Here is a 17,831-nt window from a genome sequence, read left to right on the forward strand (position 1 = left end):
GGCCTGAGGCATTCACTTTGGAATGGGTGGTAGTTTTTTTGACTTTCAATAAGTGATTTCACATCCTATTTTGAATAAAAATATTTGAATTTGATTTTGATTTCGTTTTTATACGGCCGTTTTCAATAACATATATAGATATGTTACGGATACGGATATGTAAGGATAGCCTTACTTTGACTTACTAGACGTAGACAAATCTATCCTTTTACGCTTACTTAAATTTCAATAGATATTGACAGATAGCATTGGACTATAACTATATTGGGCATAACTATGGATATTGGCGTAGCAACGGTGCAACGTAAATGACGAGAGTATCAAATTTCAAGACATTGTTAATTTCAACGGCTCCGTCAGCAATACTCGTAGCTCAGAGGAAAAGTGTCCGATCGAGGGGGTCCTGCGAGGGGTACGTTGGATTCTGAGAGTCACATCATTTATCCTTGTGACTACTTTGTATGGTCCCTCCCAACTTGGTTGAAGCTTCGGAGACTTCCCCTTTAGCCTTATGGGATTGTGTAACCAAATCAGGGTTCCTTCTTCAAAACTAGGAACATTAGCTCTTCGATAGTAGCGCGTCTTCATCCGTTCACTTGCTTTAAGCCCAGTTCTTCTAATTTCCTCGTAGATGTCAATCATCTTATTCCGTAACTCATCCACATATTCTGTTATACTTTTCGGAGTATCCGGTGGACAACCTGAGAGTAAATCAGCTGGCAATCTCAATCGGTAATACGTTGTACTAGCAAAAAGTGGTAATCGCGGATATCACAGATGACTGCATCATTGGGTTGGATTTTCTTCGAAATCATCAGTGTACGATAAACATGAAACATGGTGTATTGAAGCATGGAGCTGAAGAAATTCCAATAAAAGGCGGAACTTTTGGGAAAGTGTTGTGCTTACGAGACACTACTTTAAATCCGAGATCGCAGACTCTAGTCCCGGTAGTCCTGCCAAGAGATGACAGAGGAAGACCTTGTAAATGTGCTTTAATAGAGAGAGAGACATCGGACACGAAATGGATCCCAGCCAGGACTGTTGTGGGAAACTCCCAAATTGCGATGGTTCCCGTGTTTAATCCTCATGAGGACAAGCAAATCATTAGGGAAGGAACAGTGATAGGAGGTTGTGAGGAGAAAGCTTGGTTAAGAAAGTGTTAAGAAGGGAGGAAGACCGTAGCTGCAAGCCAGGATGTGAACATACAGAAACTTCTGGATGGCTGTAAGGACAATCTTACCAAGCTACAGTTAATAAAAGCGAGAAATTTCCTGCTATGCTACGCCAGGATGTTCTCGAAGAACGACGGGGACATCGGAAGAACTGGTTTGGTGAAACACAAGATCGACACAGGAGACATTGTTCCGATACGGCAAAGACCAAGACGTATTCCGTTTGCACGTGAACAAGAAGTGGAAGACATGATTCGGGATATGAAAGAAAATGGTGTGATAGAACCGTCATCGAGTCCATGGTGTTCTCCAGTGGTTCTGGTGAAGAAGAAGGATGGATCAACTAGATTTTGTGTGGACTATCGGCGTTTGAACGATGTAACTAAGAAAGACAGTTATCCATTGCCAAGAATCGATAACACATTAGATTCACTTTGTGGCATGACGTGGTTCTCTACCCTTGATTTGAAAAGTGACAAGGAGAAGACGGCTTTTTCAACCGGAAAAGGGTTATGGCAGTTCAAAACAATGTCCTTCGGATTATGCAACGCCCCAGCTACTTTCGAAAGGTTGATGGAGCATGTGCTGGCAGGTATGTTGGGAGAAACCTGCCTTGTCTACTTGGATGACATAATCATTATGGGACGAAGTTTTGAAGATCATCTTAAGAAGCTTGAAAAAGTCTTCACAAAACGGCAGGGTGCCAACTTGAAGTTGAGTCCAAAGAAATGTTCCTTCTTTCAACGTCAGGTGAATTACTTGGGGCACGTTATCTCGGAGCAAGGCGTTGCGACGGATCTTGCCAAGATAAGTGCTGTCAAAGACTGGCCAACGCCGACAGAAAAGACACATGTGAGAGCATTTCTAGGACTATGCTCTTACTATCGACGCTTTGTGAAAGGGTTTTCCGATGTTGCTAAGCCCTTACATCGACTGACGGAGGAGAAAAGAGCCTTTTCCTGGGATGAAGAATGCGAACAAACTTTCTTAGAGCTGAAGAAAAGACTATGTGAATCACCTATCCTCGGATATCCTGACACAGAAGGAAGATTCATAGTGGATGCTGATGCTAGCAACACCGGAATTGGTGGAGTACTATCTCAGAAGAGAGGAGATCAAGAAGTTGTAATTGCATTATTTAGCAAATCTTTATCGGAGAAGAAAGCACAAAGCCGGAGAGAAACTACTGTGTAACTCGTAGGGAGTTACTGGCCGTGGTGAAGACATTACAACATTTCAAAAAGTACTTGTTGGGTCGCAAATTCCTCGTAAGGACTGATCATGCCGCCTTGAAGTAGTTACTAGAATTCAAGAATCCGGAAGGACAAGTGGCCAGATGGATTGAGCAATTTCAAGAGTATGACTTTGAAATCGAACATCGAGGAGGAAAAACTCATAGAAACGCAGATGCTTTATCTAGAAGACCTTGTCCGACGGAATGCAAACTTTGCATTCGTCAGTAGGAGAAAGAAAACCCAATAATCCGACTGATCAGAACAGATTCGATTGACGAGAACTGGAGCAACGATGCCATGAGGAGAGCTCAGGAAAATGATAAGGATCTTCAACCACTTTTACATTGGCTAGCAAGTGGATCACTAAAACCAAAATGGTCTGAAGTGGCTAGACACAGTACGGCTACCAAGAGTCTCTGGGCACAATGGAACTGTTTGGTGATGCATGACGGGTTGCTGTGCCGTAAACGGGAAACCCCGCAAGGAAAGGATTGCCATCTGCAACTGGTCGTTACCAGGGAGAAGGTGAACGAGATCCTGAGAGCTTATCACGATGGTTCTTCAGGTGGACATTTGGGAATAAGAAGAACTCTCACAAAAATTAAAGAACGATTTTACTGGTTGCATTGCCGTGATGATGTGGAAGACTGGTGTTTAAATGCAAAATTGTGCATCTGTCAAAGGACCTCAGACCCAGAACAGAGGAGCTATGAAGTTGTATAATGTTGGGGCTCCGAGGGAGAGAGTAGCTCTGGATATAGCCGGACCGTTTCCAGTCACCAAAGCTGGAAACCGTTACATAATGGTGGTGATGGATTATTTCACGAAGTGGCCGGAAGCATTTGCTCTACCTAATCAAGAAGCAGTCACCGTTGCGACGAAGCTGGTGAATGAAGTTATCTGCAGATTCGGTGTGCCTTTGGAGATGCACAGTGATCAAGGGCGGAACTTCGAGTCACAATTATTTCAAGAAGTTTGCAAGATCTTGGGAATCCATAAAACCATAACTACGCCATATACTCCACAGTCGGACGGGATGGTGGAGAGGTTTAACCAAACATCGGAGTGACATCTGGCAAAAGTAGTGGACAGTCATCAGGATAACAGGGATGAGGACATTCCACTGTTTCTAATGTCGTATAGATCCGCAATACACGAGACGACTACGGTGGCTCCTGCGTACGCCAATTTTGGAAGGGAATTGAAATTGCCAGCTGATTTACTCTCAGGCTGTCCACCAGATACTCCGAAAAGTATAACAGAATATGTGGATGAGTTACGGAATAAGATGGTTGACATCTACGAGGAAATTAGAACAACTGGGCTTTAGACAAGTGAACGGATGAAGACCCGCTACGATCGAAGAGCTAATAGTCCTAGTTTTCAAGAGGGAACCCTGATTTGGTTACACAATCCCGTAAGGCGAAAGGGGAAGTCTCCGAAGCTCCAACCAAGTTGGGAGGGACCATACAAAGTAATTACAAGGATAAATGATGTGACTCTCAGGATCCAGCGTACCCCTCGAAGTCCCCCGAAAATCGCACATGTTGATTGGGTGGCTAAGTACTACGGAAGCAACGATGATCGGGACGATCATGTCTTGGGGGGGGGGGGGGCAGTGTTGCGTAGCAACGCTGCAACGTAAATGACGAGAGTGTCAAACTTCAAGACATTGTTAATTTCAACGGCTCCGTCAGCAATACTCGTAGCTCAGCGGAAAAGTGTTTACTTTAGACGCTGTAGACCCGGGTTCGATACACCTACCAGTGTATGGAATTTTTTGGGTTATGTTAAGTTAAATCGAAATTTCTAGTAAGTTCAGGATCAAATCGAACAGAAAAAAAGGGATGGAAAATGTGTAAGCAGGATAAAAATAGTTAAAAGAATTTTCTAGTACAATTTAAATTTAAAGATGGAATGGGAGAATCATTTTAAAAATAGACAGATCCGGGGGTATATAAGCCGTACTAAGCGTGGCCTACAGCAGTTCTAGTTCTGACTCGAAAGTGTAAAGAAGAAGAAGTGGTGAAAAGTGGAAGTGTTCCAAGAGGAAGAAGATAGAAGAGACTTAGTGTTCGGTGCGGTGTGACGCGTTAAAGGTACCGCCGCCCACAAGAGGAACAGCGGCAGACCGGCGATGTGCCAGTTCAGAATAAGTGAACGCAAATAAAGACTCGTTCCTATAAGCGGAGTATTATTTCCAATCCCTGACCCACTCCCGTGTCAATATATAAGATCTTGTCACTAAACGGTAACAGCAATGTATCCGTAAGTGAAACTAAGGGTAGATAGGTTATTGAAAACGGCCGTTAGTGATTTGACAGGTTAAATTATACTAAGCTTAGACTAAGACATCACACTCAGCTTAGTTTTACAGTCGTAAAGTCTTAGTAAGTTAAGTCTGACCAAAGTCTAAGTATAATCTGTAGATCTCAGTCTTAGTCAGCGCTGCAGTTGTTCGTTATCACACTGGGGTGCTATTCACGTAATATCAAAATCGTTAAGGTTAAGTTTCGATCCTATCTAAGTTTTGCTTTAGATTCATCGGTGCTATTCGAGTAATTTCAAAATCTTTGAAGTTAAGTTTTGATTTCATCCTGGTTTTGCTCTAGATTGGTAAGCTCCTATCATTGAACTATAACTTGATCGGTGCTGCGCGTCAACATTTGAACGACAAGTTCGGTCGAAGTTGCCAATATTGTTCTAAGATAACTAAAATATTTCTACTACCATTAAAAGGGTTATCTATGCTCTATCAGATAATGTTTTAAGGTGGTAACTCGACCAAACGTCAAAATTTTGCAGGATCAGCATTTCCCAACGATTTCAGTTCAGTTCAGTTCTTTCTTGTTACGAGAATACGCATCGTGCAATTACCCTAAATCGGAACGTAACGTCATCACAATCGTAACTGAACCGTCACTTTGTATTACAGAAATACGATAACTTTTTGACATAAGGTCGTAACAAAACGAGAATAGGCCTACTATGATTGTCTTGCCCGCATTAGCGCGACGTGGACGGTTTTAGAACTATTAAACCTGAAAACGGTCTCTGCTAATGTTTTGCCGCAAGGTCTGGGGTACCACAGGGCCTCTGTTGTTGTCAAGGTTGCATAATTTATCTGCTAACAGCCTGGGAGATTGGCTTGATGGATTCTATGTTGAAACACAACAATGCTGCAAATTACAAATACCATGTTCTTATTCGGCTTTTGTGTGCCACTTTGTCTGGAATAAATACGTGTCGCGCTCGCTAGGGGATTTAAATATTTCAGAATAAAAAGTACCTTATGTTCTTCCCTGTAGTGCTGACAACGTGTGATAAAATTTTATGATTGGTTGTGATGTCATGGTCTTAAAGTATAACAAAAAACAACACTGCCGACGAAGCGATTTTTGCTAAGCATCTTTGTTGCCACGGACGAGTAAAAAAAGAAGGAGTCCGTGTCACCTTAAATAACAGTGAAGCACCAAAACAAGCCGGTAAACGAGTAACTACATAGCCCCACGCACACACTTACACTAATACAAGCCGATCGGCCGCCATTATGAGATTTGCCATCGTCTGTGACTGATCTCAGTTTGCGTCGCAATAAAATATTTTAAAAATGCCGTCGTGCGTTGTGAAAAAACGATACTATAAAAGTATTTGTGGCCATATATGATTATTTAAGGGAGAAAAAATTGTGTAACAAGTATCCCCCGTAACCGCAAACACACTAGCATAAAGGTGCTTCACTTGCTAATATCACGGCGCGGAGTTCTTCTTTTTTTACTCATCCGTGCTTTGGTGCTAAACAAAAAATTTAAGTGTCAACCTGTTGGATTACAATCGGTTTTAACATTACTAGCAAAGATGGCGTTGGATTGAAAAATTCCAGTACTTAGTGTGTAATTAATATTTGCAATATTTGACAAATAAGATGATTAATGTTATTATGAGAAAAATCTAGAAAAATCCATTTGTGGGTATGTGACTGGCTTTGGGGGACCTAGATCTTCTATATCTCATTTGATTGTGAAGGAGTTGGCTAATCGGAGAATTTTTCAGGGTGCAATAATGGCTTAAGAATAACACATAATTAATTTAATTACTCAGTCTATTCAAATTCAAATTCAAATACACTTTATTCATGTAGGTCACGGAAATGACACTTATGAATGTCAAAAAAATATATATTGTTTCTTATTGAATTTACCGCTACTTCGTAAAGGGTTGAGTTAATGAGAAGAAGTAGCAAGAAACTCATTGCCACTCTTTTAAGTCAAGATGTACATTTTAATTGTTTTACAAATCATTTCAATTACAATATATGCAAAGTGACGCAACAAAAATACTCAAATGTCAAAAACTGAAAGGCTTACACGAGTAAGTCAAAAAAAGAAAAAAAAGTAAATTAATACTTATAAACACAAGAGTTATTGAGTATAGTACATGCATCAATCCACACATACCGTAAATAAATAGAGGCATTATGTGAGCATTTCATAAAATAAAATATATAATAATTTTAACTTTAAAGGAAATTTATTTGATTTTGTTGTGATGACTTTGTACTTAAAATACCTACACTTATATATGTCTGAGTATCGTGGTCAGCATTGTAGTTGCACTTGGACCGGATGATCTGCCTCCACCGGTTGTCGGCGTATATAAATATACATATAATATGTTGAAATTTACAAGTTCAGAGGTAATAAATGACAATTGACATTCAACATTGAAAAGATTCAAACTTTCATCGAACCAATGTTTGTTAAAAGGATAAAGAAGTCATCACCTAAATTACCTCCATGTAAACACGTTAAAAAGTGAGTATTTTGTTATGATTAAATATTAATATATTGTTTCAGATATTGAGTCGCTCTTGGTCGTACTTCGCTCTTCTCAGGACTATGTATAACTAAATATCTCAGGGAACACATAATTTATAACAATAACCATTAATATCCACAGGTTTTTAATATCGTGTTTATACAATACCTGCTTGCTTACTGAAAATTTTGGCTTGTTATTTTATCCACAACGTAGTTTTAGGGATTTGAATATGATCTGAACTGCTTCGAGATAAGTATGGTACGCTTGTTTTTGCTCGACGTGCCGGGGGCACTACTGTGGCCGCAGAATTTTAATAGAATATACTTATACTTAAACATACGTTAATACATATAAACATCCATGACTCGGAAATAAACATTTATAACATCGTATCGACATGAACCATTCGATGCGAAATTAATCCTCGATGGTTTATGGCCTATTTTTCCAATTCCAACGTTCCTTTCTTTTAAAATACCCACAGCCAAGCGGGTGGGAACGGTTAGTTCATTATATTAATGTTTGCACCTTCCAGGATTCGATTCTCAGTAGGCAAGGTCACGAACCACTGGGCTATTTGGGTCGTCATGACAGGTCGTGGGTGAGGATCGAACAGGAAGCATCGTGGTGTGGGTGTCAACAATTCAATCTATTGCACCACCTATTGATTGAAACAATTGTAGAACTTACATTCTCAATGACATCTCAAAAAAACTAGGTTTAAATAAACCGACTTCAAAAAATAAAAATGTATAAAATGACTTAATAAAAATCTAATTTAATACAAATCTTATGCAAACCTTTACCTCTTATATTCATAAAATACTACTATTTATATATATGTGCTACATATTGATAGGTTTAAACTCAGTTTAAACTTTAAAGTCATACATAAAGAAATACCGATCGATTTTTTTTTTTTAATATTGACTATCTTGCAATCTGCCTAATCACTTGGCATTTGGCTAGAGGTTACATAGTTCAAATTAGTCTTGGAATGGTATTAGTCCAGTGACCAATCCATTTTTTTTAATGCCAATATCTTATACAATATTGAGGTCTTGAGGGGCTTTTCTCTTTAGTCTGTTGAAACAACTTTTACTCATCAAATTGCAGGCGAGTGCGTTTGGGTGGGCTTGAATACGTTTTGCATAAGACTTGAGTTTATTAAGAATCTCCTGTTTGACCATTGGTACTTTCAGGTCGCGGTGAAGTTGGATGTTGGTGATATACCAAGGTGAATTTGTTATGATCCGCAGCATTTTAGACTGAAAGCGTTGGAGTATTTCCAGGTTTGAATTTGATGCCCCACAACTCAATTCCGTAGGACCACATAGGCTTTAATATACTTTTATATAGGAGTAATTTATTACAGAGAGACAATTTTGAGTGCCGTGACATTAGCCAGTACATCTTTCTGAGTTGTATGCCAAGTGCTTTTCTTTTATTGAAAATATGTTTTTTCCATGTCAGTCTTCTGTCCATGAGTATACCCAAATATCGCACTTCCTCGCATTGGGGTATTTCAATGTTATTCAATTTTACAGGAGGGCATGAGCCATGTCTAAGTGTGAAGGTCATATGAGCAGATTTGGACTCATTCGCTTTGATGCGCCAGTCGCGCAGCCACACGGATATCTCATCAAGACTTCGTTGTAGCATATTGGATGCAATTTCCGGATCTTCATGGGTAGATAACACTGCTGTATCATCAGCGAAGGTGCCCACAAGTACATTTTTTGTTAATGGTAGGTCAAAAGTATATAATAGGTATAGGACTGGACCCATAACACTTCCTTGTGGGACTCCCGCCTTAATGTCATATAAGTCAGATTTTTCTTCACCAAGCTTTACATAAAAGTGACGTCGAGTAAGATAAGATTTTAAAAATAGATAGAAGTTTGGAGGAAGGATTTTCAATATTTTGAATAGCAGGCCTTGGTGCCAAACTCGGTCAAAAGCTTGCGAGATATCGAGGAAGGCTGCCGAGCAGTACTTTCTTTTTTCAAAAGCGGAATTGATCTCATTGACTAGTCGATGAATTTGTTCAACGGTTCCATGAGCCTCGCGAAATCCAAATTGGTGCGAAGGGATTATATTTGATTTATTGATTTCTGGTAGAAGTCTTTTCATGACGAGGGTTTCCAGCAGTTTAGAAGCTATTGGCAGTAGGCTTATGGGGCGATATGATGTAACTTTATCTGGTTCCTTTCCAGGCTTAAGGATAAGGATTATTTCAGCTGTTTTCCATTGTTCAGGAATGAATGCGCGTTTTAAAATAGCATTGTATATTTGTGTCAATAATATAATGCCTATGTCAGGTAATTCTTTTAATGTTTTTGCTGTTATGAGATCATAGCCGGGTGCCTTTTTTGAGTCTAGTTTACGAATGGCATGGTATACTTCAGTTTTGGAAAAACATTTGATCGGAAGTGACAGCTGATGGGTCAAGGACATGCTTTCCCTAACCTCGTCTATTTTACTTGATCCTAAGTCGGGATAAGAAGTAAAAACGCAAGACAAATGTTCACCGAATAATTTCGCTCTATCTGCATCAGTTCTTGCCCAGCTTCCATCTTCTTTACGTAAGGGTGATTGGAAAGTGATAGGTCTTTTAACACTTTTCATGACTTTCCATAGTAAATAATCAGTTGAAGATGTGGCGTCAAGGTTATGCAAAAAGTTTTCAAAATTTTCGTTTCTAACTTTACTTAGCGTATTTTTAAGTTTTCTGACCAGTCTGTTATATATTCGTTTATGTTCTGGAGATCTTGATTCTCGATACGTTTTCCTAGCTTGTCTCTTTTTTTGTACCAGGTCCACTACAATTTGAGGATAAGTCGGTATGTAGTCATTATCGCTATGAACTGTAGGAGTAGCTTCCCACGCCGCTGATTGGACACACTTATTAAATATCTCTACAGCATTAGTTATGTCACAGTCAGATTTTAATGGGATTTGAGAAGTCATAGTATCGTTTAATCGTTGTCTGAATCTAATCCAATCCGTGTTTTTACTGTGGAGTTTACAGGGTCTCTTTATTAGCACTGGTTTATTGCGTAGTTCGGCTATGATTGCAGTATGATCAGAAGATAAATCTAAGCTGGATGTACAGCACAAGGATGAAGCCGGAATGCCTTTAGTGACAAAGAAGTCAACCAGATCAGGTTTCTTATTGATATCACTGGGCCAGTACGTTGGTTCGCCGGTAGATGATACTTGGAGATTGAGCTGGTGTATTGTTTTACTGAGTTCACGTCCCTTGTGAGTTATAATCCGTGATCCCCAGTCAATATGTTTCGCATTATAATCACCTCCTGCAATGAATTTGTTGCCCAGCGTTTGAAAGAACGAAGTGTAGCTGTCATTTTTAAGGTTGTGCCTAGGGGGCATGTAAAGGGCTGAAATTGTTAGCGGACCTCTAGAGGAATCAATTACAATATTAGTAGCTTGAATTTCGTTACTACAGTACGAATTTGTCACATAGTGTTTTATATTTTCTTTAATTAGTATGGCTGAGCCTGCATGAGCGGAGCCGTCAGGATGGTTTGTATTGTACATTTTGTATCTAGGCACTTTAAAGAAACTTTTATTCGTAAAATGGGTCTCGGATACTAGCATTATGTCTATATTGTTGGTATTTAAGAACATTATAACTTCGAGAGTATGATTTGACAGCCCATTGGCATTCCACATAGCAATTTTTAATGGTCTGAATGTGAATGCAGTAGGGACATGATGTTCATAAGTAGGTTTGTCATAGTTGTCATTTGCTGCATCATTTCTTTGAACATTGTCATTATCTGTTTGGAGTCGATAGAGTTATCTTTTGGTTCGTTTGTCTCTTCGTCTGAAGTCTGTCTATTTTGGCTATATTTAAATGGATTTATTTTCGGTTTTTCCCGTTCATGTCTAACTGTTTCAGCATATGTTTTGGTTTTGTCAATCAGTTGTGTTGGCAGAATTTTACTATAATTATTAACTAAGTTGGTACTTTTGTCATTCTTATGATTCACTTCTATTTTGCTACGAAGTGGTGGGTATTTCTGTCTTTGGAGTTCTTTAAAGACTGTACAGCCCTTATAATTTGCAGGATGGTTTCCTTCACACAGTACACATTTTACATCATCAGATCTAACTTTCCGCGGGCATTCAACGGAAGCATGGTAACCAGCACATTTAATACATCTTGCCATAGCCATAGTCCTGACAATTGGAGCACTGTGGTAAGCTGCGTTTTGGCCTTGGTGGTTCGAACTTAACACGGAAATTAAGGATTCCCTTGATATTATATATATCTTTGTTATTCGTTTTTGGCTGTAGTTCGATAACAAACATATCTAGTGGCTTCTTGGTATACATTTGCTTTATATTCCATATATTAGTAACTGTATGATCAAGGGCTGCGAGTGATTCTCTGATGTCTTCAGTGTCTGTTGACGAGTGCATATGTTTGAGTATAACTTTGAAATTCCGTTCTTTTTTCGGTTTATAAGTATAGTACTCTGTATTTTTATCGTCCAATTCCTTTGTTATAATTTTGAATGCTTCGCTTGATTGGGGCTGTATTTTTACTTTTTTGTTCTGTAAGACTTTCAATGTGTACAGTCCTTCTACTTTTGTATTCAGTAATTGAGTTAGCGGTCGTATGTTTGCAACGTTATCAACAAACAATGGTGGTGGTTTGGGTTCGGTTTGTGGAGTTTGGCTTGGATCATCCTGTACATGTTCCAATACAGAAAAAGAGTTAGATGTAGGCACAGAATCGCTAAGCCAGTATCTATTCAGTTTTGACTGCTTTAGAGCTCTGTCATTGATAGGAGTATCACGTTGCCTTTTTTTGTTTTTATTAGGGACGCCAGTCCAGGATCCATCTAAGTCATTTTGGGGTGACAATAATTCTGTTATTCCAGCTTTCTTATTAGCATTATTATTGGTTGGTTAATTTCAGAGATGGAGTGCGACCTGGGTCTGTTAAATATACCAGGATGAATTATTTGCTGAGTTACCTTATTTTTTGTTTTATCTTGTGTAGTTGAAATTGTGTTAATTGAGTCTTTGTTCATTTTTGTTCCCACGAGTGAGGTCGATAAACAGGTCACACACGGGGTACGCCTATTCCCGTGTGAAGGCACAATACTTCAAAGTGAGCCAGGTCCAATGAAGATGGCGTTTGAGGCTGATCTTTCCATCAGTCATGCATCCTCTCGGCACGTGTCCCACCTTAGGATTTGGGGATTTTTTATTGAGGTTATCATCCTCTTAGCCCGGGCGATTAAGCCAAGACTACTGATTTCGCGAAACATGACCACGAGGTAGCGGGTGGTGCAGGTCATTTACTACCCACACAGATAAGTCTTGTTAGGACTTATTAAATCGGTCTGGTTATTTACTGCCGCCTGACACTCGGCATTGTTACTCATTTAGCACCACCCGGAGGACACGTGTAGGGTAGGTCTAGGAGAAGATGGTATCTCCTACGGACGCGAGTAACATTGTCCTCCTTAGGACGAATTGAGAACCCTTTTTGAAGTCGGTTCAAAAGAGACTTATCGTAGAGCGACTTTAGCGAGCCGTATGAAACTGTCATAGAAACAACACACGTACATATACAACACACACACAAACACACTACGCTTTTTATTTTATATGTATAAGTAATCACTAACACTTAATTGTATAAACTTTTAATAAATTTTACTTGTAATTGAGTTAATTATGTCTTTATTTTCTTACCTTATATACATTTGTATTTAATTTTAATGTTGAGTGAACATTGTGAATGATTACACCTGATATATAGAATAATAATTTATATTTTGTGTAATTAATCGCTCCTTGATGTTCTCATTTCTCAACATATGGTTGGATTTGGTACGGCGGACCATCGGACCAATGCACCAATCGTTTTTTTTGGAGAGGAGGAAAATACATTTACGTACAAAAGACCCCGAAACTGGGCCCATATGTCGAACTCGGGTGTAAACACCCCCTACCGACTAAAAACCTCCTTTGTGCTGATAATAAAGACTTTTACAGCGAAGCCGGGCGGGGGTCTTGGAGGCCGAAAATGTAGCTCACAGGTGCGGGGCGTCTCGGTAGGAGACTCGAAAGAAAGAGAAGATCACTAACGATCTAACATATCTGTCAGTCCAATGGACTCTAAGTTTGAAGAAACTTCGCAGTCACCGGGGAGTGCGGTGATATATATGTGTGTTTCTAAATATGTCGGAATGTATGTGTAAAAGTGTGTGACTATTTGTGTATAGTATTATTGTAGGTGTGTGATTTGTGATGTGAGTGTGAGTGGTGTTAAACGATTACAGGACGAGGACTATCTCGTCGGGCTTCTAACAAAGTGTAATCACACCAATCGGTCCGGCGTCGTGCACGGTTTGGTCCAGATGATAATAATAATAGTTTTGTGCGATGGACCAGCCGACGACATACCATCTAAAACGGCCCGCTACCGGAGGTGCTGTATTTCCGTCAGAGAAGGTTCCTTCAGAAACGATTTTTTTAGCTATTGAGTGGTATTATTATATTATATGGGGACTTTATAATAAATAAAGAAAAATTTATATGCGGCCAATAGATAGTAGATATGGTACTGCTATACCAAACTGTATCCCCATATTTTTTTATGAATGTAAGGGACGAGACGAGTAGGACTTTAAGCTGATGGTAATTGATACGCCTTGCCCATTACATTGCAGTGCCGCTTAGGGTTCTTGAAAAACCCAAAAATTATGAGCGGAACTACTATCGCGCTCGTCACCTTGAGACATAAGTTGACAAGTCTCATTTGCCCAGTCATTTCACTAGCTACTTCGCCCTTCAGACCGAAACACAGTAATGCTTACACATTACTGCTTCACGGTAGAAATGGGCGCCATTGTGGTACCCATACTCTAACCGGCATCCGGTGCAAAGGAGCCTCCCACTGGTAAAATAATAAATTAATATTTTGTTATCACTATTCTGGATTGGGAGACTATTGAAGTCAAGTCAAGAATTGACCTCGATTGACGTTTGCCGTAATATATTAAATTATTTTAGTCAAGCCCACTACGAACGTTATAACCCAGTCCAAAAAAACCCCACTCGGAGTCTTGACAATGCATTCCCTAGAACAGGTTCTGTTCAAATTTATAGGCTGTCAGTTTTTACGTAATGCACGTGTGTGCACTTGCCATACACGGCGGGGAACTAGGGGTGGGCCGCGGTAGGGCTGCCACGCGCACCTCTTATGTTAGTAGTATTAAATTAAATTATATTTTATATTACAACAGTGTAAAATTAAAAAGTTTAAATTTAAGATACGTTTAAAAAGAATGAGATAGTAGATGGTAAGGGTAACGCCCTGCCACACTTTGCAGAGCCGCCCAGGATTCTTAATTGAAACCAAAGTCACTTTGTCTCTTTGAGACATAAGATGTTCGCACATTAGTCCAATAATTTCACAACACTTCAAAATGTAATACAATAATTGAATGCACATTACTGTTACCAGCTGAAAAACGTGCCACCCTGGTACCCACCTGACTGGCAGCCTGGATAAAGGAACCTTCCACAAAGTTGGTTAACTTACTAATTAGTAAGCACAATCTGAAACTGGTGAAAAAAAAAAATAATTAAAAAAGTTTAAATGTCAGCTGGACTAACTGTAGGTGAAGTAGAGCTGGCTGAAAGGAGATTGCACAAATACATAAGGGAAACGTAGATGGAATTGTTCGGAATGATAAGGGTGCATTCATATAAATTGGCTACCATAGGTCTTACTTACGAAATGCAATCATTATTTTCAAAAAAGAGTTTTTATTCATTCAACAATCAGGTGTATTTAAAATAGAATGGATTCTAGAATGATATTATATTCATAAATGTAATAATAAATAGATTAATAATTGCGTGTGTTAGTGTTTTAAGGCCACACTTTATTATTGCAAGGCTGTTGTTTGTTCTATATTCACAAAGAAATATCATATACATCAAATTATAATTGTGTAAATTACTCCGGTAATTGTCACTCTGATTGGTCGCGCTCCGTTTGTCAATCCGAGCCGACTTTACTTGAACAAGCGTTGCATTTCCAAGCATGACAGCTCATTCTTATTCTATACCAATAAATAAGGTGCTCATAATCAGGTACCGGCTGCAGTTTTCCTGAATAGATAGGACTTATGGGCCTTCAAGGATAGTGCATACTCTCAACGTAAAGGCCGGCAACAGTCTCTTGTCCGATTGCCCCCTAATTATATAAAAAAAATCAAATAATGTTTTCACTTCAATAATAGTTGCGTGGCAGCCCTGTTCTCAAAATTCCCATACACCACCCGTCTGGTGTCTGGCTCAGCGGGATGCAACATGACACCCTACACACGCAAACAAAATGACACACACATGCACATAGATTGCGTACACTGAAATAATTTTTTGCGTGTAATACGTAGTAACAACAAAAGGGACATTTTGTAGGTTTTTTTTTAAATTAGAATTCCACGAAGATGAATTATTTCATGTAAAATGTGAAGTATGATGTCTTTTTACGTGAAAGTTACGAGACGAACGCAGAGCAATGCGTTCATATTACATTCTTGTGCTCTAAAATAGATTACAGTATTCTACTTTTTGTAAGTCTTTTCAATCTATAACACTAAGGGCTATATTTCAACGGGACACTACGGTGATGTCCGTAAGCTGCCAAACTAGACACCATACAGACACCAGAGTCATGTCACGTTCGAGCTGGTCGCGTCACCAAATTGGTTGCGCAACCAAACGGACACCAGGTGAGTAATTCTCTATAGAGCTGTATATATTGTTGGTGGCGGCGAGTGATTGCGCCATCATGGTGTCCGTTAGCTATCAAACTAGACACCAAACAGACAATAGAGTCATGACGCGTTCGAGCTGGTTACGCCACCAAATTGATTACGCAACCTAGCCGACACCCGGTAAGTAACTATATTCGCACTCTTTCATTACTAATTTATATTAAAATATTTAAGATATAACGTAATATTTACAGTTAAAATAAAGTGATAAATACTGAAAATGATAAATGAACCACACCAATGATGAAGCCCAGAAATTCTGAGCGGAACTACTATTGCGCTCGTCACCTTGAGACATAGGATGTTGTCTCATTTGCCCAGTAACTTCACTAGCTACCGCGCCCTTCAGACCGAAACACAGTAATGTTTACACATTACTGCTTCACAGCAGAAATAGGCGCCGCTGTGGTACCCATAATCTAGCGCGCATCCTGATATTATTATTATTATAATACCCGTCGCGATGGCAAGCGTCCTGATGTAATAACCCTAGTGGCTGGGGCACGGGGAGGTTTGCTGGTGTGGAACGCAACTTCCGTCAAGCCTATTGCTCCTTCTTATATCTAAAATACTTCAGTTAGTTACACAAATAGAACTGAAAACAAAATTTTATGAACCATGCGAACGAGATGTCGCTCTTGGAAATCTAACGACATCTCAAGTCAATTTCCTAATATTATGCAAATATTGGGATTGAGCAGGTAAAGTAGATTCCGTAGATGAAGCCTCAACCTGAGAGTTGAACAAAGCATACGAGGGGAGTGAGGGTTATCATTTTAAAAACATAACAAATTATTTAGATTCAGTTAGTTAGTCAGTCACAAATGTGTTGGTCTCTTGAGTCTTATTTACGTGTGCCTTGGTGTCGAAATACTTGGCCCGTGCAGTGCAAAGAATGCATAAAGTATTATAAGGGATTTTCCATAGAGCTGCTGGAAACCCAGGCACTGGCCACTGGAAACACTGCCAGTATTCTTGGTACACTTCCTCGAAGTGATACTTCTTACAAAATGTAATAAATATAGCGAAGAGCATTGTTATGTTGAATCAAACTAAGTAGACAAAAATAATAAGTAGAGAAAACGACAATATTAACTTTTATAATTTCTTTCAATCATTTGGAGAACCCGAACGAGCCTAAATCATCATATGTCTTTAAAATAAATAATTTATTTACGGAATAGATATAATAACACCGTATTGATATAATTAGTAGTTATTTTAATTCTTACTTTACGTTACAAATGAATAATTAAATGTAAAAGTAGAGCTCGTACGCAATATTTCATCCTGCGTCTGAAAATATTTATTTTGCTCGAATTATGCCTCTTTTGTAAGAAACAAGTAGCATAGGACAATTGTTTAGTTTTGTTCCAATTTTCACAAAAAAGGGGTTATTGGATGTTAATGTTAATATTTTCATCAAGCAATCAGGATTTACTATATCTCTTCGACTCAGGGCGTTGATTTCCGGTGGCCTACTCCTAAAATCGATATTCGATATATCGTAGCATTAGTCGTGTCGAAGCTACATCGTATTCAATGTCGAAACGATGATTGAACGAACGAAACATTTTTCGATATTATCGGTCCTAACACTACTCTTAGTTGAAAATCAGAAGATTCAAAGTCAGAGACGAATATTCGAATTTGACAAATAATCAAAAGTCACTTTTACGATAATCTCAACGACACCTTCTAGGCTGTCGTTGCTATTATAGTTTCAAGTTGTATAGATATATTTGCCATACAATATACATACT

The 17,831-nt window shown here is 39.0% G+C and overlaps 1 protein-coding gene across 1 annotated transcript in view; it reads left to right on the forward strand.

Annotated features, from left to right (window-relative positions):
• LOC126976292 (odorant receptor 4-like) overlaps positions 1-7,590 on the forward strand; it is a 28,146-nt gene extending 20,556 nt beyond the window's left edge. The window contains exon 7 of the mRNA XM_050824564.1: positions 7,267-7,590. Within this exon, the coding sequence (XP_050680521.1) occupies positions 7,267-7,320 (54 nt within the window). The 3' untranslated portion in view covers positions 7,321-7,590. The remainder of the gene's footprint in view (positions 1-7,266) is intronic.
• Positions 7,591-17,831: the final 10,241 nt, after the last annotated feature.

Source organism: Leptidea sinapis, chromosome 40 (assembly GCF_905404315.1).
Source record: "Leptidea sinapis chromosome 40, ilLepSina1.1, whole genome shotgun sequence".
Lineage (NCBI taxonomy): Eukaryota > Metazoa > Arthropoda > Insecta > Lepidoptera > Pieridae > Leptidea > Leptidea sinapis.